Here is a 22,898-nt window from a genome sequence, read left to right on the forward strand (position 1 = left end):
ATTCAATTTTTACTTTATTTATAACTATCACATCTAGTAAAAAAAATTATCTTTATCTATATTTTTAAATGATTATATCATATTTTAAAAAAATAGTTATATCTCGTTATTCTAACATGGAAGCAAAAAAAATAGTTAAATTCAAATTTACAAAAAAACTTTTAATTCCAAATAGTATATATTACATGACTGACAACGCATGTGCCTCAGACGCTAGTATGTGTGTATATATAATACACTCCTAAATTTCACACAACCACATAATAATTAATTTCTATAAAGAAAAATAATTTGTTTAATAAACAGAGATTTTTTATGGTGGGTCGACCCACCATAACTTATAACTCAAACGAGCTAACTCATTTTGATATGTTTTCAAACCAGCTCCTAAAATCAAAACGCGACGATTTCTGGTTAAAAATTCATTTAATAAAATTTTAATTTCTTCTTGAATTATCCTTGCACATTTTGTTCATTTGTTTCATCATATAAATTTAGATAGAATAATTATCCTTAAATTAAAATTTTGAAATTTATTATCAATTTAAATGTATAATACGAATTTTTTTCCCTTCAAAAGATAAAATTTATGAGACCATCATATAAATATATATAGAAGTAGATATTTGTTTCTGAATCGTAGTTTTCAATTCAAAGATATTTAATTTGGGATTATTATTATTAATTTATAAACACTTCATTGTAAAATTGAACATAACTAAGAAAATTAACAAATAATTTTATTAAATTTTCAACCCCAATTTTACGATGCAATCAAGTTTATTAGTTACATAAAATATACAACTTCCAACAATTTTATTATAATAAGTACTTAATTTTTATTTTTTTTTACCAAAATAAGATATTTCTAGTAATCATACTTATAATTTTTCTACAACACTAATCAAGTATAATTTAGGAAGAAAATATTTGATTTTGAACCTAATGTGCACAGTTCCCCTGTATAATGGAAAAAAGTAGGTCTTTTGTGATACGATCTCACGAATCTTTATCTGTGAGACGGATCAAATCTATCGATATTCACAATAAAAAGTGATTCTCTTAGTATAAAAAGTAATACTTTTTCATGGATGATCCAAATAAGAGATCTGTCTGACAGAATACCAAGTTCCAATCTTAACATGGTATCAGAGCCCGGGTTTCACCGTTATGTGTTGGACTGCCTATAATTAGGCCACCCGTTCTACCCATAATTGGGTCATTTGTAAACTCCACGCTCCAGATGTTCATTCTTGGGCGTGAGAAGGGTGTGTTAATTGTCCCACATCGGTTGGATAAATAACTTTTGAGTGATATATATGGGATTGGACAATCCTCCTCCTTGAACTAGCTTTTGGGGTTGAGTAATACGACCCGTGAGACCGTCTCACATAAGTTTTTGCCAATGGAAAGATATATCAAAATTGATTTAGTCCCATCCTTTTGTTGGTGTTGGGGAACCTATATTTTCTATTCGCCGGACGCGCACCAGGTAAACCTATCTCCTGTATTTAACGCAATATCTTGCCAACCACGTTAGTTGAAGAATTTTGTGTCATATTTTGGATAATGTGAAAGTGGCTGGACATTTTAATGAAATTAAAATTCTTGCACGTATTAGTGGAGTCATAATTCCTTAAATTAAACATATATTCATTGTTTAGTTGTCTTATTTAATAATGAATTACAGAAAGGTTGAAGACACGATATGAAGGTGGCATGTTCCCAATAAGTGGTCTTTATGCAACATTAAGACCCACAAATTGTGGAATTAGATACCATCTTATTAGAGCTAAATCAATCACTTTAAAGCCATTTCTAAAAGCAATTATTTCCCATCAAATTAGAGGGTAATCAAATCAGTCAAATTTGATGTACAAATTCCCAATCTTTTCAATGCAGTTGCAAGATCATTTCCAACCTTAACCACATACTCAATCTAACACATTCTCTTATCTTCTTGGTATCAATTATTATTAACATTATTGTTTATTTCTTTCTTTCACTAATTAGTTCATGGACTTGTATAGCCTGCATCTAGGAGATCCAGGTAGGGCTAGAGACTGGAAACTATCTTATAGGTAGGTCGGAAGGTGCCGAGTGAGTGGCTCGGTTCGATGTTTATGTACCCTTCTTCCAGCCAGATGCATCCGTGTTTACCTGAATGTGTCTAGGTTTTGTTGGCAGGAGCCAGAAGGGTTACTCTTCTGTCAGCATCGAATGATTTGTTCCAAATGATATAAATTCATGGAAATACAATTATCCATCCCCTTTGTCTCAAATATTTTTAATGCTACTCTAGACATGGCTTTGTTTTATTAATGAAGATATAAAAAAAATTTAAAATGGTGTATTTAGCGGGAAAAATGCTTAAAGTGTCACCGAAAAATATTTACTTTGTCGGCGTCACATCAGCACTCCGGCACATGATAGTATCAAAAGGAAAAAAAATAACTAACTTATTTTAATATCGAAACTCAATATCAACTACTTGTATAGAGTACCATAATCCAAAATAGGTAAAATTAAAGGAATATTTTGACATTTTTACTATAAAAATAGGAATATGTAAATAGAAAATTGTTATATTTGATAAATTAATTGCCTCATTGGGTACCCAAATTAAATATATAAGTCCACAGTGCCACCCACAATTTGTTTTTCTATAAGTTATGTTTTCAAGAAAATGGGAGAATATATGGAAACTTTATAAAAGAAAATACACATATACAAGATTTGCTAGGGCTAGGTCAAGGTATTCTTCCCTCAATATCAGTTCTGAAAACAACAACAGTTCTTGAATCATTTCTCCAAAGCAAGAACCTCCCGTCGACAGATCCTTCCATTTTTGGCAACTTTCCGGCAAAAGTGTATTCGAGATTCATTAGGGTTACTGCAGAAGTCGCGAGATTTCAAGAATGAAGAAGAGGCAAGTAGTTATCAGAAAGCAAGCATCTCAAAGGACCTCCAGCTCTCAGATTGTAAGAACGGCGGTTCGGTACGCCGAATGCCAGAAAAACCACGCGGCCAACATAGGAGGATACGCGGTGGATGGGTGCCGGGAGTTCATGGCCGGAGGCCAAGAAGGGACTGTTGCTGCGCTCGGATGTGCCGCCTGCGGTTGCCACCGGAGCTTCCACCGGAGGGAGGGTGACACCGAGGTGGTTGGTGACAATTCCTAACCTTCTTGATCAATCTATCTCGATCGCTAGCTGTTTCACGAAATTGGAATTGAGTCTTCCAAAAAAAAAAAGATCACTAATTAATCTTGTCAGAGGATGGAAAAGTCACTCTGATTTTCATTTTATTTTTGCATCTTTTCCTCAATTTCTATCGTGTTAATATGTTATAATCAATTAAAAATCAGAAGATTTTCGTGTGGGAAGATCGAAATGACGATCGGGGTTTTGTTGTACAGATGGATCGACTAAATTATGAATATTTAAGGTCAAGTGTTTGATTTAATTAGGTCAGGTTTGAAAATTGTATATTGGAATATGATATAAGGTAAACTCCACGCTTCGTCCCCATTGTGTGGATCCACCCATCTTCAAATTGTATCTCTTGAAAACTTGTATTGATTTATACATTTTGTTATATCATGTCCTTGGTCAATATTATCTTATTTTTTGAGTCGTTTTGATTATATTTCACTGAAATATATAGCTAATAATAACAGTAGAACTCAAATATTTTAAATTATATAGTAGTAATTAACCAAGTGTTGTATGTTTCGATTGCTCTTCTAAAAAAGATAATGTCGCTGAATTTCATTCGACTCTGAATTCTTGTCTTATATGTGTTAGTCAGAAATATCGACCGAGTTAATTTTTTTAAAAGGGTGTCTAGATAATTTTTTAATAAAACTAAATGATCAGTGAATTCCCAACGACATAATTGTATTTGTGTTTAATTTCTATCAGACAAAAAAAAATTTGTCGTCTCTGATTCACACAAAAAAAAATGCACTCCCTGGTATCCCAATTGTTTTCTCGAATGAAATTTGGTACAAAAAATTGAAAATCTAGTACTAATATTAATATATGATATTTTAGTACAAAATATTTCATATTTGACACTAGTATATGATTTTTTTTAGTACTCAAACATGTATAACAAGTATTGATATTAATGACACTTCTTTTCTTGGATGAAAATCGGTACAAAACAAACAAAATGTAGTACTAATATATGATGTTCGAGTACAGACTTTTTAGATCTAGTATTAATATATGATTTTTGAATACTCGAATATGTATAACAAGTATTGATATTAATAACGATTGTCTTTTTTGGGAGAAAAATCGGTACAAACATTAAAAATGTCATACTAATATATGATATTTTAGTATCAAATTTTTCAGATCTGATATTAATTTATGATATTTGAGTACACAAAAAATTGTAGCAATTGTTGATATAATATATTTGTTCCAATTTTATAATCAAAGTTTTATCTTTTATATCATATATAAAAAAAGTTAATACTCAAATATTATATATCAGTTTCAAATTTTCAATGTTTTGTTCCGAATTTCATCCAGAAAAAAACATGGGCCTAGATAGTACAAAATTATTTTTTATTTGAATCAGGGACCGCTAAAAAACTTTTGTCTGATAGGAACTGAATACAAATAAAACTATGCTGGTGGGATTTAAAAGCAATTCTCCCTTAAAAAAATGGCAAATCAAGAGATGGAGGATTATGACTTTTGTTTTGATGATCTCTTAATTTGGATTAAAGCGATACACAATGTTAGTGCAGAAGAAATTTTGAACAAAGAAGATACACCTGTTCCCTGTCAATCTTTTGGCACTTTGAATTATTTATGCTTTTATTTTTTGTTTTATTTTTGGTTAATGGAATTGGGTACTACTTTTAACTTTCTAATCATTGTCGTTTAATTTTATTTTAAAATTCATTATCATCTTTAACTAAAAGTTTAATACAGTCGTGAATTTGAATATTTCAACAATCTTTCTGTTTCCCATTTTGTTTGATATGCTCGTTCAAAGTTGACAACACTCGGTATGTTTTAGACTGGCTGTAAACGAACTGACTGAATATCACCAAACTATAAAGGATTGGATCTGAGCTCAAGTTCGATTCAAAGCTCGGAAATTTTAATATTTGTGACATAATTGCTACACTTGACATAAACTAAATAAATTTGAATACCATATCCCTTCAATGATTTAGCTTTTAAAATGTATTATATATGTCGTTTAACTTATCTAAGTAAATCAGCTATGGCAGAAAACCAAGTCAATAGATAATTTATTTCAAGTTCATCTTTGTCAATGCCATGGACTTTAAGATGCTCACTCCATTTTATTTCAGATAAATGAATAAGCGAACAAACATTTTCCCAGTCAAACATTTGATCGAAATTATACCATGTCTTAATATATGTTTGGCTAAAATCTGTTAGAGTAGGTGTCCAGAAAGTCAACTTGTGGATTGTGATTTATTAACTCTTATGTAAAATAATATTTTATGGTTTTATGCAATTATGATATATATATTATTTGTATACTCATGCAAGCTGCATAAATAAAGTCATTGAATACAATAGGTACTATGATATCTGTCTTTCAACGTAAGATCATAAGACTCATTAAGAAATATATTGTATATTCTAAACTAGTTCCTAGTCGATCGGTACTTTAAATAAGGATAAAGATCGATCGAACTTGATACTACTATCTATGATGTAAATTTCATGTTTCATTGTTAAGAGCATGGCGATATTCAATGCACTGAACAACCTTCCCTCATGTTTTCAAAGTGATTATCACTTATCGAGTGAAATAATATGTGGTTATAGTTGTATATTATTAGTCATTTGACATGAGACAACGTGAGGCTCTACGTACTAGCATGCACTCTAATCCATTTACCAACTCTATTGAGGATCATCAGGTTACGAGGTCGAGCAAAGTTTCGAAATATGTAAAAGTCAATCATTGTAGTCAGGGATTCACCGTTCACCTATAGATGAAGATATCCTATGTGATATGATGAATTATAGTGAAAAGAATATCTGATCAGAGTAAAATAATTGCATTTCGGAAATGTTTTTTCTCAGTTTCACATGTCATATATGTATTATTACTCAAATATACATCACATCATTATCAAATTCAATTTCAACTCTCGAATACCAATGGTTGCAAAGTTGATCAATGATATATGAGTTGAAGAGACCGTATCTTATATGCTAAACAAAAATTTTAAAAACTTTTTGTTGTGTCTTTAGTACGAGAAAACAATACACCAACAAAATCTTGATATATGATATTCATAATTTTCGAATATTATTGTTGCATCGACGACTATATGTTTATTTGAATTATTAGGATTTTCGAAATTGTTCTACGTTGAGAAATATGCAATTGTTACAGAAGATAAAAGTTCACTTTGAAAAATGACCTGATACTTGAAAATTATAATATTTTAGACAAGATCTTACAAAATGTAACCCTATTTTCGGTACTATTCAGAAATCAGGCCGACAAATAATCTCATTAAAATGAAGGCAAAAACTTGTGTGAGACGGTCTCATGGGTCATATTTGTGAGACGGGTCTCTTATTTGGGTCACCCATTAAAAAGTATTACTTTTTATGCTGAGAGTATTACTTTCTATTGTGAATATGGGTAGGGTTGACCCGTCTCACAGATTATGATCTGTGAGACGGTCTCACATGAGACCCACTCTAAAATGAAAGGGGTATTTTTTTTTTATTATCTTGAGGAAATGAATATGTTTTAATATTTTTTTAAAAAAAAATTTGTGCCGATTTCTCCTAAATTCATGGATTTAAGTTTCATTTGATTAATGGACCGATTTACCAAGAGTTCAGCAATTTAAAAAAAAAAAAAATTATCTCGGAAGATTTCTTCTAGGGAGTATATTATTAAATATATGAACATAAAGAATTAAATGCTCCAAATACTTTTATAATGTTTACTTGCAAATAAAAATAACAACCATAATATTATTAAATATGGAAAAATTAAATTTTTAATTGTAGTCCATTATAATGTCAGATTTCAATTTTAGTCCATTAACTTTTTTTCTATAACTCTAGTTATTTTCTATGTGGTGCTGATGTAACGCTTATAAGTATAGAACCAGATCAGCACTCTTGGTATAAAATAAAAAAAATTAAAATTATCAAAAATAGAAAGATATACGAGTAAAAGTAAATTTTGATATCATAGATGACTAAAACCACGCATATATATGACTGAAAATGCAATTATCTCTAATAATAATAATAATTTCCTCAGTCAATAGACGTGATATGCCATTACTTTTATGTGGAGTGATTTTTTTATAGATAATTATGTTATAATAAACAAAATATTAATAATTTTTTTGTTTTGGATATTCTTATGATCAAATACTTATCACCAAGTTAAAGCATACAACTTTATTTTCTTATTCTCTTGACAACGCTGAGTAGCAGCTACTTGGGTGCTAATACGTCTTGTTGTTAGGCCCATGATTCCGTGAGGTACGTGTTCATTTGCTGGTGTAGTTCATTCTTTTATGGCTCATCAAACCAAGCAAATCAAGCGACACAATGCCAACAACTTGACGTACGAGAACTTTTCATGAAGTCACTCATCTCATTACTACTCGCACTCGTGTAGGCTTAACCCAACAAATATTGTTTGGTAGGGTTTGATTCACTAGCAAGCATGAAACCTTATTTAGATTTACAAAAACTTAAAAGCATAAACTCAAATACGCATATTTTTCTCAATCAATTTTTTTTTAAAAAAATTATTTAAGATTGACTAATGTTAATTATATTGTTCGTCCTTGTGGACTTGCCAAAAACGAAGCCCAAATCAATTGGATTTCAGTCCACTATACCACATAAACGGGCCCCAGCGAGGCCCTAATCCCTGTTATAATACAAATTCAAATTAATGTTTTTTTTTCATATTGTTTATTATCAGTGATTGAATATTGCCTAAAAATTTTAAAAATGAATAAATATGTGATTGAAATTTAAAATATTGATAAATATAGAATTGAAGATTTTAAAAATAATACTATTTTAAGAATTTGTTTTAAAAAAAAATATTCGTCAATAAAGTTATATAATGAGGATGTAACACCAAATAAATTAGAATCTAGCATTTTGTGAGAATATATTGAAATATAAAAAAATATTCTTTATTATAATTTTTAATCAAATATAATTAATTTAATTGGAATTCAATAAAAAATGTAAATATATGAATAATTATAACTATGTTAAACATTAAATAATTTGTATTATTTGGTTGATTGACCGAAAAATCAGAAAGAGAAGTTGCTTGAAGGAAGAAAATTAAGGACAATAAAAATGGTAGGTGTTACAATATTTTTATTACGAGTAGGTCTCTTGTGAGATGGTCTCACGAATCTTTATCTGTGAGACGGATCAACCTTACTGATATTCACAATAAAAAGTAATACTCTTAGCATAAAAAAGTAATATTTTTTCATGGATGACCCAAATAAGATATCCGTCTCACAAAATACGACCCGTGAAACTGTCTCACACAAACTTTTGCCTTCTATTACTCTATGTTTTAAAAATATAAAAAGAACAATATCAAGTTGTTTCAAGATTCAACCGCTCTTTGATTGTAATTTCATATCTTCAAACTGCTAGATCAATTCAATCCGTTCTGACAAAACATTTGGAGCCGTTCATGTAATGAATTCAAGCCGCAATATTTCTGAAATGCTATAGGAGATCATACGTCGATTTGACTATATCAAAGTTCTATATATAACATACATGTTTAAATCGTTAAAATATAACCGCACTGTAACAGTTCAGATGTGAGTAATTTTAAAAAGATACTGCAAATTCAAGTCGTTTAAGAACTGTCATATTTAGAAAGATTACACAATATGCCACCAACTCTCGAATCACATATAGCTGCCTATTCCATCTATGGTCGGTAAGCTTTTTCAAGAGTAAGGAGCTTAAAGTTGAAAAGCACAAGAAACATTAAATGAGCGTTTAATTATATGTACGACGATTGAAAGCGACATATTCATTTTGTTGGGTAAAAGTACAGATGATCATTGAAAAATAAATCCGATCGTTTGAGATTTTCAATATAACTATGTAGATTTCAAAGAGAAGAAACCACCAAAAAACTATCTAACTGTTTTATTCAAACCTGCATATATATATTTCCAAGAGTTTCGAGCACACTTAAAGATTTCATATTTCAAGCTGATCCAAGGACACGCCTATCAGATTATATCAGATCTTCAAGGATCAATCTGTGTCACATTGCCAACTCAAACCGTCAAACTGACCGTTGGGTTGTTTTGTATTGTTTTATGGTAAATCAAGGCTTCTTAAACATCAAGATCTTGTAAAATGATCACTAAAAGTTTAAGTTTAGTAAAATTTAATAATCAAAATTTGCAAACTTGTCTTGAAACAATTCATCCGATTTCGATTTCAAATACGATTACAATTCTATTCCATCTTTCTATTAGTTCCTCCAAAATTTAATTCGAACTGTATGAGGAAATATCAACATATTAACTAGAAACATGGACAGAACATGAAAAGCTAGACAAAATAAGACGAAAAACTAAACAGATACCAATTGTAGACTCGAACATTCTACGCTTCACTCAAATTTATAATATGCGATCATATCTATAATCTATGTTGTTCCCTGCTCTTACTCATTCCCGGACGCAATGCCACTGATTTAAACAAATGAAACAATAGAAACAGAACCACCTCTACTTGAAACTGATCAAGAATTCGTGATAAATTCAATCGTCATCCCCGACGTTTTGCATCCATCATATATAACCTTCGAGAGATATTTTGGCTACATTCCAAGCATATCATACATCAGCATCTGTTGTGAATAGGGTCTGATCCTCGTCGAACTCTTCTCTTTTCCGATTGATCGGGATCAAATCCCATCGCCGGTGAAGGCGCGACGTCAAGTGGCACGTTCAAGTCTTGAAAAACCTTCCGAGCTAGAATACGTGGATGTCTCAGGCTCAATCTCAGAGCAAGATCAGAGTTTCTGAACCCTGAGACGCTCCTCGGTTGAATCGACAAGAACCCCAGGAAACATACTACAAGAATGATGATTCTGTAAGTGAAGAAGCTCATGATATTTTGCAAGAAAAAAATTAACAGGGACAGAATGATATTGAAAGTTCTTGCAAGAATATTGTATGTTTACTTCTGGGAATGAGTTGTCTGATCTGTTCAAAATGTCTCATTTGTATTTTATCCCTTCTGGGATTTCAAAAGCATAAAAGTGCACAAAACATTTATATATATATATATATATATATATATATATTGAAGCCTGTCGAAGAAGGAATTTAAGGCTGTCGTAGAAGAATCTGACAGGTTTGAACAAAAGTAATTCAAGGGAAGCTAAGAATCTTTGCATTGGTTCCCTAAAAATATCACCATTCTTTGCCTTTTGGACCAACATTCTTAGAATGAGTGGATATGCTGTTTTAGAATATTGCTATCCATTTTGATTAAAATTTCACTATGTCTTTAGAAAAGTTTCAGGAATTTGCTAATTATAAGCTGATTTATATATGTAGTTTGTCACAAAATAACTACTTTTCAGTAACACTTTGAAGTAATTCGATTTCATGTGCATTAGACATGATTTTCAACACGGAAGTCGTATATTAGTATCCTATGATTTTGGCCTCTATGTTATCAAATTTCATTTCAGTCTTAATATGTCATATTCTTTATTTTTGTTTCAATTTTAGTCATTTTTTTTATACGAAGATGATATCGCATCGACGCAATACTGACATGACGCTGACGTGCAATGACATACCAGCACTCTAAATATAGAAGCTAGCTAAATTTTCACATATTAAAAGATAAATAACTAAAATTGAAACTTAAAAACATATCTAACCAAAAACGCGAGATATGAAACATATATGATCAAAAATTTCTTATCAATATTTAAATTATATTCTATGAACCATTAGATAATTCTTTCAAGCTAGACATGTTATTTAAAAATACCAAGAATTTGCTTTAACCGGAAACTTACTTTAGGATTCCAAGCTCTTTTTTCTATGCACTAAAACGAGAGTCTTGGTTTCTTTATGCTTTTCCTTTAGATTGAGCATCACTCCATTCAAACTTCTATAACCCCTTCATTCAATCTCCCACTCTCCTTTTTTTATTTAAAAATATTATATATTTCTCGCACATCTTTGCAAGATATCCATTTCATTCTCCTTTTATATATAAAAATAAAAGAATTGAAACCAATTGTGTATTTATTTTTATTTTTTGAAATTATTTTTAGATTCAAGAAATTTTCTATGTTTGGTGGTGATACCTCATGGATGAGCCCACTTCCCCTTGTCTATCCCTAGCCCAAATGGAAGACAGACCCATGACGAACTCATGTACTTCCCTATAATTATCAGGTTTGAGTGTTTAATTCATTTCATTCGATATATTATTTTCAGCAGCACCCTTAGCTACTCCCCCTTATATCCCGGTCTCTGATTTGAGCGTCGGAGGGGTTATGTCGCCTTCTAATGGTGTTATTCGTGATTTTAGGCTCAGAGCAATTTCGAAACCTGCGTCTGAACTAGTGACACTTGCTGGAATTGGATCCTAAATTTTCCGTGAATATAAGGTGAGTTATTAAAATATATTCCAAAATATTTTGTGCGAATTCGAGGATTTTATATATATATATATATATATATATATATATATATATATATATATATATATATATATATATATATATATATATATATATCCAACAATAATCTCAATGGGCTTCGAAAAATATAGAATTGGGCTGGGCTTTCTAGCCCATATACAACTTTGGACTCGAGTGCTGAATGGGTTAAGTCTACTCTACAGCCGGGTCGAGCTAAAAAATAGATTGCCAATTTAGGGTTTAGAGTGAAGGTTTATCCCGACACTCTGCACTTCTGCAGCTCACTTATGGCCGACGAATCAGCTCCAGCGACTCCTCTGAACAGTGAAATCGAGCCTCAAGCCGAAATCGCAGCTGAATCTGAGCCGGGAAATGGCGGCTCAAAGCGTACCAGAGAGGAGGATGAGAGCACTGAGCCAAACGGAGAGAAGAGAATCAAAGCCGAATCTGAGAAGTGTTCTGGAGAAGAAGGTGTAGGAGATGGAGAGGACAAAATTGAAGAGCAGAAGGAGGAGGAGGAGGAGGAGGCTGCTGGGGCCAGCGTGGGTATGAAATCGTTTGGGTCTTCTGTGGAGATGTTTGATTATTTCTATAAGCTTCTCCACACCTGGCCTGCTAATATTGATTTAAACAAGGTAAACTGAAGTTTGGATTTTCCTGGTAAATTGTGTCCGTATAAATAGCTTGATTTTCTGTTGGTCTTAAATGATTATCCTATCTGAGGTTTTATATTTTAGAGCAGAGGTTGTGGGGATTTCCTTTGTAGAAGTTGAAAGATTTGTTTTTATTTGGATTTGAATATCTTTAATCTATTTCTATCTTGCAACAATTAGCTTGTCTTCTTTTGATGTTGTTTGAAGTCTTAATATGATTTGATACTTCCACTTATTTGTTACAGTTTAATAGTGATATTCATTCTGCAGAACTTTGGCATGTTTCATGGTCTAGAATAGAAACGCTCTTTAGGTTTGCAAAAAATAGAACTGAATAGCATAATTGTTGATTCTTTTTCGCAGAAAGGGTGATGTGGTTCCTTTTGTTGATCTTTTGGTTGCATGAAATGGAATGGAATAATATTATCGTGATTGTATGTTGCAGAAAGTGTGATGGATGTGCTTGTATATTGCAAATTTGTAATGTCATAGAAAATCTTTGGGAACCACTTTAATTTGGTTTTCTCCCCAAAGATGCTTGGTGTGTTGAGAAATCTTGTCCATTTATGGGGTCAATATGTGTGTGAGAATTGTCATGTGTATTATAGTTAGTTCTCTTTGAAATTCCTATAAGCTGCCATTGGATTTTATCTGTAACTCTATTACAAGAGTTCAGCTGTCATCTCTTTCTTTTCTTGTTTCGTGTTTCCCCCCTACTTTGGCCTGAAAAATAGGCCTCTAATGACCATATCTTCTTAGATGGTAGCAAACAGTTTCTTATAGGCACAGAGTTTTCATTGTCATAATATAGCTGGAGACCTTCAAAGGTTGATCTTTTCAAATTTTAGGAACAAAATTTAGTATATCTGGAAAGTCCGAATTTCATTTGCTGCAGTGTTATGAGATTCATCAGTAGTCTATTGTTGTTTATTTTAAGTTTGAAATACAAAGCTCTGATCATCGTTGACCAATTTAATTTTCACTATGAAACACAGTTCGGTTGATGATATTCGAAATTCAACCTTTTGATATATGTTCATGACCCTTCTTTTTAACTTGAGTGGAAGTTTCCATGATGTATGGTCTTCATGAATTTGGCTTGGTTCTGTTTCAGTATGAGCACATCATGATGTTGGAATTGCTTAAAAAAGGTCATATGGAGGCAGAGAGAAAGATAGGCTGTGGTGTTAAAGGTTTTCAAGTCCGATTTCATCCACAGTTTAAAAGTCGCTGCTTCTTCATCATCAGGGACGATGAATCTGTCGACGATTTCAGCTTCAGAAAGTGTGTACACAACATACTTCCCTTACCAGAGAACATGCAAATAAAACACGATGTGAACAAGGCGCTGCGTGGAAAAGGTGGTGGCTTTGGTCGTGGCCGTGGCCGTGGCAACCGAGGCAGAGGTAGAAAGTAAAAATGAGATGGACAAGTACCTCTATTCTATCTATTTGCATCAAATTTATTTACTTGACTTCTCTAAATATCTATGTTCTAGGAGAACATGTAAATTAATGTTTTTATTTCTTCTAGACCAGATAGAGTTTTGTAATGATCTCTCGCTGTTGCCAAAGAGTCCTTTCTGTTAGAACCAATTTCTACCTTTTTTGGGGGACAAATATGCATATTTGTGTGTGTAAAATCTGTCTAAACATAAGTTTAAAAAACTTAAATAAACAAACTAGGATGACAATGTGGTATGTTTTGTGAGTTGATGGTCCATATCTCGACACATGAGTAATATTAATATTGATAGTGTTGACGTGAAAAAATATAACTCTTTAGATCAACGGTTAGGATAATATTTTTAGAGTAATTTGAATTCAACTAGTTCAATTAGAGAGAACTAATACTGATTTTGCGAAGTAGAAGAGATACTATGGTATACATGTAAGCATCTTGACACACTATAAATCGGAGAATTTTGCATGTGAAAATAATATTTTTTTTATAAATGCAATTCTAATGTATCCACTAGGTACATGTGTACATCATTAATTATTCATACAAATATCGAGACAAATAAATTAATGTATTTATGGGTAAAAACCCATTTTTTTCCACAAATAACACCAATAGTACATTTCTCTCTATCTCAAACCAGAGACGAATCATCTTTGAGTAGGTTTCTTGTGAAACGGTCTCACGAATCTTTATCTGTGAATATTCTTAGCATAAAAAGTAATATTTTTTCATGGATGACTCAAATAAGAGATCTGTCTCACAAAATATGATACGTGAGACCGTATCACATAAGTTTTTATCATCATTTTTAGGGCTTGTTGTGTGTTGTGAATGTATTAAAATATGAGACTTTTCATGATTGAGATATTGAAAATCGCAATTATTGAATCATGAAAATTTAATTTGTTAATTTTGATCAAGTAGTATCAAACTAAATCATTATAATGATTGGGAAAAAAAATGAAAAATGCAAGTCGAATTACTTTCAAATTACTCTAAATTCTCAAATGAGTTTTAAAATATATTGTATAGAAAATCATTTAGATTGTGATGGGTATAAGATCAATTATTGTTGGGTTAATAAAATTAATTGAGTCAATTGAGTTTAGCACTATTGAAGTCCAAAATATTGATTATGCTTGCAGAAGCCCAAGCTCATTAGATTATTTTAAAAATCTATAAATAGAGGAGTTCCCAAATAATTCAATGTATGCTATCATTTTTATAAAAATTTTATTGTTCTCTGAGTTTTCTTTGAACTGCTTACTGACTTGAGCGTCAGAGTGTTTACGTCGGGAACCCTCCCGATGCCCACTTGACGAGTGTTCGTGACGCAGGCGACGCCCCACAAATTAATTGTGTATTGTCTACGTGGATCCGTTTACCAGTCAGGTGAGCTCATTTACAGGCAAAGTGGACCAATTTACTAATTAGCCGAATCTCGCGTGCTTAGTCTACGTGACTCATTTATTTTAGCTGCATCAGATTGTTTGCATGATTATTGCTTGAAGATTCGTCGACGAACAATTAATTCTTGAATCTTGATTATTTGTTGTTGAACAGTTAATGGACTATTATTTGTCGACATCTTGACACTCAACGTGGAACGAATTTAGTCAATTATATAGACAGACATAGATTTTATTATTGATGAATTTTAAGTTTTGAAATTTTGGTAGGACACAATTTAGTTAAACAAGATATGACTCTTTTTGTTATATAATTATATGTAAAAAATTAGTAAAACATAATTTAGAAAAGGAAAAAATAACAAACTTTTTCATAAAAAGGGCCGGGGTGACAAACATCCTCCTCTAATTTAATTTTTCATTTATTTATTTTGGTATTTTGATGAGTTCTTTTAATTATTTTTATAATTAACCAAGAAAACCCAATAATTTTATTTCTTAAAAGAGTAGGTTCTCTTATGATATGGTCTCACGAGTCTTTATTTATAAGATAGGCCAACCCTACCGATATTCACAATAAAAAGTAATACTCTTAACATAAAAAATGATACTTTTCATGTATGATCCAAATAAAAGATCTGTCTAACAAAATAAGACCCGTGTAATCGTATCACACAATTTTTTGAGATATATCTTTCATCTACCTCAATTCATAAAAAAATATATTATTTTTCAGATCAAGAATATTATTTCTGAATCTAAACATCAATAACTTAACAAACCAAAACATTTCTATACAAAACAAAATATCTTTCGAAAAGTCAGCACAAAAAGCAAAACCAGACAAGCCACCTACTCAGCGTGTGATTTTTACTTTTCACAACCATAAGACATCCTGGCCGTTGAAACAACACGTGGACACATGAACGTAAGGCCAGGATCTCTCCCCTAGAAGAATATGGGATCACCGCCAAGGAGATTCTATGCGTGTGCCTTCCCCATCTGAAAGACTGTAACGTTCATTCATTTGTAGATTCCCTCGAAGCCCAACGACGGAGAAACTTAGATAACCAAATCCCTACAAATACACTCGCCCCTCTTGTTTCTGTGAGCAAAAGTTTCGATCTTGAAGCAATTTTAGCCACCCCATTTCGGTTCATCACCTACCCCAAAGGTGAAATATTTTTTTTCCTTCATATTTTGCTGATTTTATGAGGTTTTAACCCGTTTGAATCGTAGATCTAGCTCTTTTTGTTGAAATATGAATTCGAACTGCATCTTATCTCATGGGGAATGTGATTTTTATGTGATAGATCGGTTGGTTTTGATTGCTTGCGATTGAGAAAGATTTTCTTTGTTCATTTTTAGTTTTTATGTGTGAGCCACGGCGGAATAGGTAGATTTAGTTTCTTGCCTTGTTTCGATTGCATATATGGAGGTATTTTAGCATTTGATCTTGGAGTACATGTTCGATAGAATAACTTTATTTGGATGGATCAGTATTTGGGGAGGGGCGTTAAATCTATTTGAAGGTGAAACTTACGGGTTTAGAAAAATTACTTGTGATGGATCTTGCTTGAGTTTGCCTCCTCTTGGTGGATAGATAGGTTGTAGGTTGTTACTGTAATGTAAATCTTATAGTATGCTATTAACTTCATGTTTTCGATTTGGTGGAATTTAAGAGGATTCGATCGCCGAATGCTTGAATTGATATGGGATCAGATCTGTCTTTGTTTTATTTTCTGTCAGGGAAAGAACACAATTTGAGCTTCTATTGTTTCGTTTAGTAGATACTTTAAGCTAGCTGTTTAAAGATCTAGCCCATATCTTTCCTTATCGATATAATTTTCTGTTCTTTCTTGAGGGTTTTGATATCTTTTCCGTTTTTGTATTGAGGAAATCCATGAATAGTATGCGTTGCTTTTGATTTATTTGAAGCATTGGTCATGGTTACTTGGTATAAACTTGTCTGATTTTATTTGGTCTATGTTGGAAATTTGTAAGATGGCAGCAACATTGTCACCCACTTCTGTTAGATCAACCACATTCGCTGGACCCCGAGCTGGCTTGCTCTCACAATCAAAGGCTTCTAGCATCAATATTAATTCAAAAAGCTGCTTTTGGAATTTTAATGGTCTCAAGGCAACAAATGGCACACACTCTGCATTTGAATCTTCATTCGTAGGCATTGAAAATGATGCATTTCTCAAGCCCTTATACATTGCAAAAGCCGAAAGTCATAACCAAAGATCTTACACATATGCTCCGCCTCAAGCATCCTATAAAGTAGCGGTTCTTGGAGCTGCTGGTGGAATTGGCCAACCTCTATCCCTTTTGGTCAAAATGTCGCCTCTCGTTTCTGCTTTAAATCTTTATGATGTGGCCAATGTCAAGGGAGTTTGTGCTGATCTCAGTCACTGCAACACACCCTCTCTGGTCTTGGATTTTACTGGACCATCCGAGTTAGCCAACTGTTTGAAGGGTGCAGATGTTGTCGTCATACCTGCTGGGGTACCAAGAAAGCCAGGTATGACCCGTGATGACTTGTTTAACATCAATGCCAGCATAGTGAAGTCTTTAGTCGAGGCTGTTGCTGAGAATTGCCCTGATGCATTCATCCACATTATAAGCAATCCAGTCAACTCTACTGTGCCGATTGCGGCCGAGGTCTTGAAGCAGAAAGGGGTTTACAATCCAAAGAAACTCTTCGGTGTCACTACTCTTGATGTTGTTAGAGCCAACACATTTGTTGCCAGGAAGAAAAACCTGAAGCTCATTGACGTTGATGTCCCAGTTGTTGGTGGGCATGCAGGAATTACCATTTTGCCCCTTTTGTCAAAGACTAAGCCCTCTGTAACTTTCACCGATCAAGAAGTGCAAGAGCTAACTGTGAGGATTCAAAATGCTGGGACGGAAGTCGTTGAGGCAAAGGCAGGAGCAGGATCAGCCACCCTTTCAATGGCTTATGCTGCAGCACGATTCGTGGAGTCCTCACTCCGAGCCCTTGATGGGGACAGTGATGTGTATGAGTGCTCTTTTATCCAATCTGATTTAACTGAGCTCCCGTTCTTTGCCTCCAGGGTTAAGCTAGGAAGAGAAGGGGTGGAGGCTGTGATTTCATCAGACCTTCAAGGGCTAACCGAGTATGAACAGAAGGCATTGGAAGAACTCAAGTCAGAGCTGAAGGCTAGCATTGAGAAGGGTTTAGCTTTTGTTAAACAACCCGTGACTGCATAAATATGTGATAGATCTGAACCGATATAGCAAATAAAGTAATACAGCAATGCAGATTGATTTATGCATGGTGTTCCATTTTTGTAGGCAAGTTGAAGATGAAGCTCTGTTTTGAGTTCCGAGTGTTATTTGGTGAAGCAAATAAAGTAATACTGCAATGCAGATTGATTAATGCATGGTGTTGCATTTTTGTAGGCCAGTTGAAAGATGAAGCTCTGTTTTGAGTTCTGAGTTTTAAACGTGTACTACTCCTGTTACAAGCCAAACGAATGTCTTGTGTTGAGTTTGTTTCTATCCTGAATCAGGGTTTTTCTGCAAATTTGGTGTGTAATAATAAGCTACATTATAATGAAAATTTGAATTATTACCTTGTAGTGAGCATAAATTCTTGATAAAAAAAATCCCATAAACAGAAGAACTCAACCCCATTAGCTTCTCCAATCTCTTTCGAGTTTGCGATAAAAGCATGATGATATAAGAAAACACGATTATTGAGTTTTGTCTGCTGTTAAAATAGTCAAATACATGTTGTGGCCAAGTGCAATGTATTTTTTCACCATTTTGACTTGTAAATACATATAATGCATACATAGAAATTGGATGGATCCAGCACCTCATCATTTCCTCTTCTTACACTATCATCTGCACATAACTGTTAACAATCATGGCAGAAGTAACCTTGATATCTTCATTTCTTGTTGCAATGTCCACCACTATGGCTAACAATGGCGGAGCCGCCATTTCGAGGATTGAGCTTTCTCCATGGGATCTACAGTTCATCCTATTGGAACCTATCCAGAGAGGGATCCTACACAAAAACCCAGATCACGAATCCCGTGAATTCAAGAAAACCTTGATCACCTAAAAACCTCAATTTCATGCTGTTGTAGACGAGGAAGATATCCCGTGGGTTTGATGTAATATCAAAACCACCAGTTCTTGAGCGCTGCCTTCCTTCCAATCTCGACACTGACCAATATCTCCCCGGTTCAACTTTTATGGAAATGACTATGGGTGGGAGTAAACCAGTTGCTGTAAGGAGTGGAAAGGTGCATCCATTTGGCGGGAAGATCTCGAGTTACTAAGGGGCGGAACCCGGCAGCATAGATGCGGAGGCATGCTTGGTGCCGAGTGATGCAGCTAAAATAAATGAGTCGTGTAGATTGCGCACGCGAGACCTTACTGGTTAGAAAACTGGTCCACTTGGCCTGTAAATGAGCTCACCTGGCTGGTCAACGGATCTACGTAGACAATACACAGTTAATTTGTTGGGCGTCACTTGCGTCACGAACACTCGTCAAGTGGGCGTCGCGAGGGTTCTCGACGTAAACACTCCGACCCTCAAGTCAGTAAGCAGTTCAAAGAAAACTCAGAGAACAAAAGAACATTTATAAAAATGAGAGCATACCTTGAATTGTCAGGAAACTTTTCTATTTATAGATTTTTAAGAGAGTCTAATGGGCTTGAGCTTCTGCAAGCATAATTAATATTGTGGAACTCAATAGTGCTAAACCCAATTGATTTTATTAACCCAACAAATAATTGGTCTTATACCCATCACCGGGGACAATGCATACTTTGGAAGAAGATGCAGAGTTCATACAAGCCGTCATCATTTGAGTATGTATTTAATAATTGGGAGAGTTATATTTGTTGCTTTGAATGTTTGTGTTTTTTGATATTGTTCCGTGTCTAGTTAATCTATTTTTTTTTGGAAATGAAAGTTTTTTTTTCAACGTTACGTTGATGTAACGCTAACATATGTAGCATCACTAATATCAAAACTCTCAAGAAAAAAACGACTAAAATTTCAAATGATTTGTTCAATCGAATGCGCATAATTATAGTCAAACTTCTCCATCATCAAAGGCTGGAATGGAAGACATGAAATTAATCAATTCTTTCGCAATATGTTTCATACCAATTATGCTTCTTCTTCTTCTTTTTTTTCCCTTGTGTGTAACTTATTTAGTAAAGCCTTACTTCTGTTCAAGACAACCTACTTTAACAACCTAATTATTATGTATTAAATATTCTTCCACTGATTTGTCCCATTCGAAAATGTCAACGATAAAACTCCCACATAAAATTGGGAGCTTGTCGTATTATCCAAAGCATCAAATTCCCACACAGCTAAGCAACAAACGAATGGCAATGATTTTCTTATTCTAATCACTTTAATCAAAACTTTTCACTCTCAATACTAATCTCTTACAACAATTAGATCAAATAGCCTGTCACCTTTCAGATCTACAAGTTTCTCGTATCAAATTTCTTGCGTTTCGATTTCACAATACCTTACGAAGTATGTCGAAAATCGAAATACTATGTTCATCCATGGTTAAGATGGCATCAACCACCGTAAACAATGGCAATGCAGCAGCCAATTCAAAGCTGGAGTTAACTCCATGGGATCTGATGCCGCTCTTAATCTGCCCGATTCAAGAAGGGTTACTCTTTCACGAATATCCCAACCTCCATGATCAATTCAAGAAAACCTTCGTTGATCACCTCAAAGCTTCGCTTTCAAGAACATTAGACTTCTTCCCTCCCCTTGCGGGCCGATTAAAAACCACTAAGAACGACGATGGGACGAGCTCTTTCTTCGTAGACTGCAACAATGCTGGGGCTGAATTTACTCATGCAAGCGCTCCGGGTGTGTCGGTCTCCGACATCTTGGATCCAATCTACGTACCTGAGACTGTCTATTCGTTTTTCACACTTGTTAACATTTCCAATTTGGAAGGGGTTTCTAAGCCATTGCTCGGGGTGCAAGTAACAGAACTAGAAGACGGGTTTTTCATCGGTTGCTCCATGAATCATGCTCTGGTTGACGGGAATTCTTTCTGGCATTTCTTCAATTCTTGGTCTGAAATATCACGTGGTTTCGAAACTATATCGAAAATCCCCGTTTTCGAACGCTGGTTTCCGGAAAAAATCAATCTCCCAATCCATATTCCTCCATTGGAAAGGCGAAATATGTTCAGTGACGTTGATTCAGATCAATTGCTACAAAGGGTTTTTCGTTTTAGCAAAGAGAACATTGCTAAGCTCAAATCAAGGGCCAATGACGAAGCGGGCACGGCAAAAATATCCTCTTTACAAACTCTGTTAGCTCACATATGGCGATCCGTGCTGCGTGGGCGGCGTAACAGCAGCAGTATTAATCAAAACTCCGAGAACCAAGAAATTCACTTCTTCGTACCCGTTGGCACCAGAGAAAGAATACCTTTGCACAATTGTTACTTTGGAAACGCGAGTTATGGGGCAATAATCTCATCGAATGAGGACCATATCTTTCATCATGGCCTTGGATATACGGCGATGAAGTTCCACGAACTGGTAAGTCAACAAACTAAGGAACAAGCGATCAAAAACTTGGAAGATTGGGCGGAAAATCCTACGATACCGAGTAAGCGTCTGAGTAATAATATTTGTGTCGTAAGTAATTCGCCTAGGTACGATGTGTATGGGAATGATTTCGGATGGGGAAAACCAATCGCTGTGAGGAGTGGGATCAGCCTGAAAATTGATGGGAGGATCACAGTTTTCCCGGCAGCAGATCCCGGCGGCATCGATGCGGAAGCTTACTTGGCGGAGGAAACATTGGAGGCCATGGCGAATGATGCAGAGTTCATGGAAGCTGTTAGCATCTGACCGGAATATGCCATGCACGAATAATATTCATTTGTTTATAAATATCATGTCAACAAATAATATCAATAAAATTAAATAGATATATCTATTTTTTTTTTCACTATGCACATTGTGTTGATTAGTTTATGTCTATTTACAAAAATATTGGGAAGACTTCAACATACTTCTTGTTAGATGTCTGGTTTATATTTGATACTCACGGGAAATTTAGGGTCTGCTCCCAGCAAGTGTCACTAGTCCAGACGCAGGTGTTGAAATTACCCTGAGCCTGAAATCACGAAAAAGATCGTTAGGAGGGGGCCAGGAGGGTGTCCTGGCGTAGCCCCTCCGACGCTCAAGTCAGTGACTGAGGATATATGGGGGGAGCAGCTAAGGGTGCTGCTGAGAACAATATAGTGAATTCGTCTAACTGAACACCCAAACCTGGTATTTATAGGAGAATACCTGTGCCCTTGGTGGGCCTGTCTTCCCTTTGGGCTTGGGATGGGCCAGTGGTAGTGGGCTCATCCCTAGGGGGTATCACCAGTCTCCCCCTCCCGAGTCGAACTGAATCGCAGGTTCGAAGTTCGATTAGTTGTGCTGTCCTCGGGTTACCGGGTGTGAGGTGTGCATTATCTTCCAGTCGTTCGTCAGTCCCCAAAAATTTGGAAACAAATCAAATCGCAACCTACTCCTGAATGATAAGATTTGGTTTGAGCTCCCCTAAAAATAGAGGTCACATTCTCATTTCTCCTACAAGAAATTCCAGCTCTTCTCT

At 34.3% G+C, this 22,898-nt stretch overlaps 4 protein-coding genes across 5 annotated transcripts; all 4 read left to right on the forward strand.

Moving 5' to 3' along the window:
• Window positions 1-2,696: 2,696 nt before the first annotated feature.
• Window positions 2,697-3,597, forward strand: LOC140819800 (mini zinc finger protein 2-like). The gene has a single exon (XM_073180028.1). The coding sequence runs from the start codon at window positions 2,919-2,921 to the stop codon at window positions 3,180-3,182; it is 264 nt and encodes an 87-aa protein (XP_073036129.1). The 5' UTR covers window positions 2,697-2,918; the 3' UTR covers window positions 3,183-3,597.
• Window positions 3,598-11,948: 8,351 nt separating this feature from the next.
• Window positions 11,949-14,050, forward strand: LOC140820295 (uncharacterized). Its single transcript, XM_073180638.1, has 2 exons — window positions 11,949-12,359; window positions 13,492-14,050. The coding sequence occupies exons 1-2, from the start codon at window positions 12,012-12,014 to the stop codon at window positions 13,792-13,794; spliced, it is 651 nt and encodes a 216-aa protein (XP_073036739.1). The 5' UTR covers window positions 11,949-12,011; the 3' UTR covers window positions 13,795-14,050.
• Window positions 14,051-16,200: 2,150 nt separating this feature from the next.
• LOC140820294 (malate dehydrogenase, chloroplastic-like) lies at window positions 16,201-18,856 on the forward strand. Of its 2 annotated transcripts, none has more exons than XM_073180637.1 (2): window positions 16,201-16,424; window positions 17,255-18,856. In XM_073180637.1, the coding sequence occupies exon 2, from the start codon at window positions 17,255-17,257 to the stop codon at window positions 18,485-18,487; it is 1,233 nt and encodes a 410-aa protein (XP_073036738.1). In that variant the 5' UTR covers window positions 16,201-16,424; the 3' UTR covers window positions 18,488-18,856. The 2 variants fall into 2 exon arrangements, 1 of the variants encoding a protein (XP_073036738.1); XR_012115410.1 differs by having other exon boundaries at window positions 16,232-18,599; window positions 18,710-18,856.
• Window positions 18,857-20,758: 1,902 nt separating this feature from the next.
• Window positions 20,759-22,169, forward strand: LOC140819975 (protein ENHANCED PSEUDOMONAS SUSCEPTIBILITY 1-like). The gene has a single exon (XM_073180260.1). The coding sequence runs from the start codon at window positions 20,792-20,794 to the stop codon at window positions 22,139-22,141; it is 1,350 nt and encodes a 449-aa protein (XP_073036361.1). The 5' UTR covers window positions 20,759-20,791; the 3' UTR covers window positions 22,142-22,169.
• Window positions 22,170-22,898: the final 729 nt, after the last annotated feature.

Source organism: Primulina eburnea, chromosome 18 (genome assembly GCF_022965805.1).
Source record: "Primulina eburnea isolate SZY01 chromosome 18, ASM2296580v1, whole genome shotgun sequence".
NCBI classification, from domain to species: domain Eukaryota; kingdom Viridiplantae; phylum Streptophyta; class Magnoliopsida; order Lamiales; family Gesneriaceae; genus Primulina; species Primulina eburnea.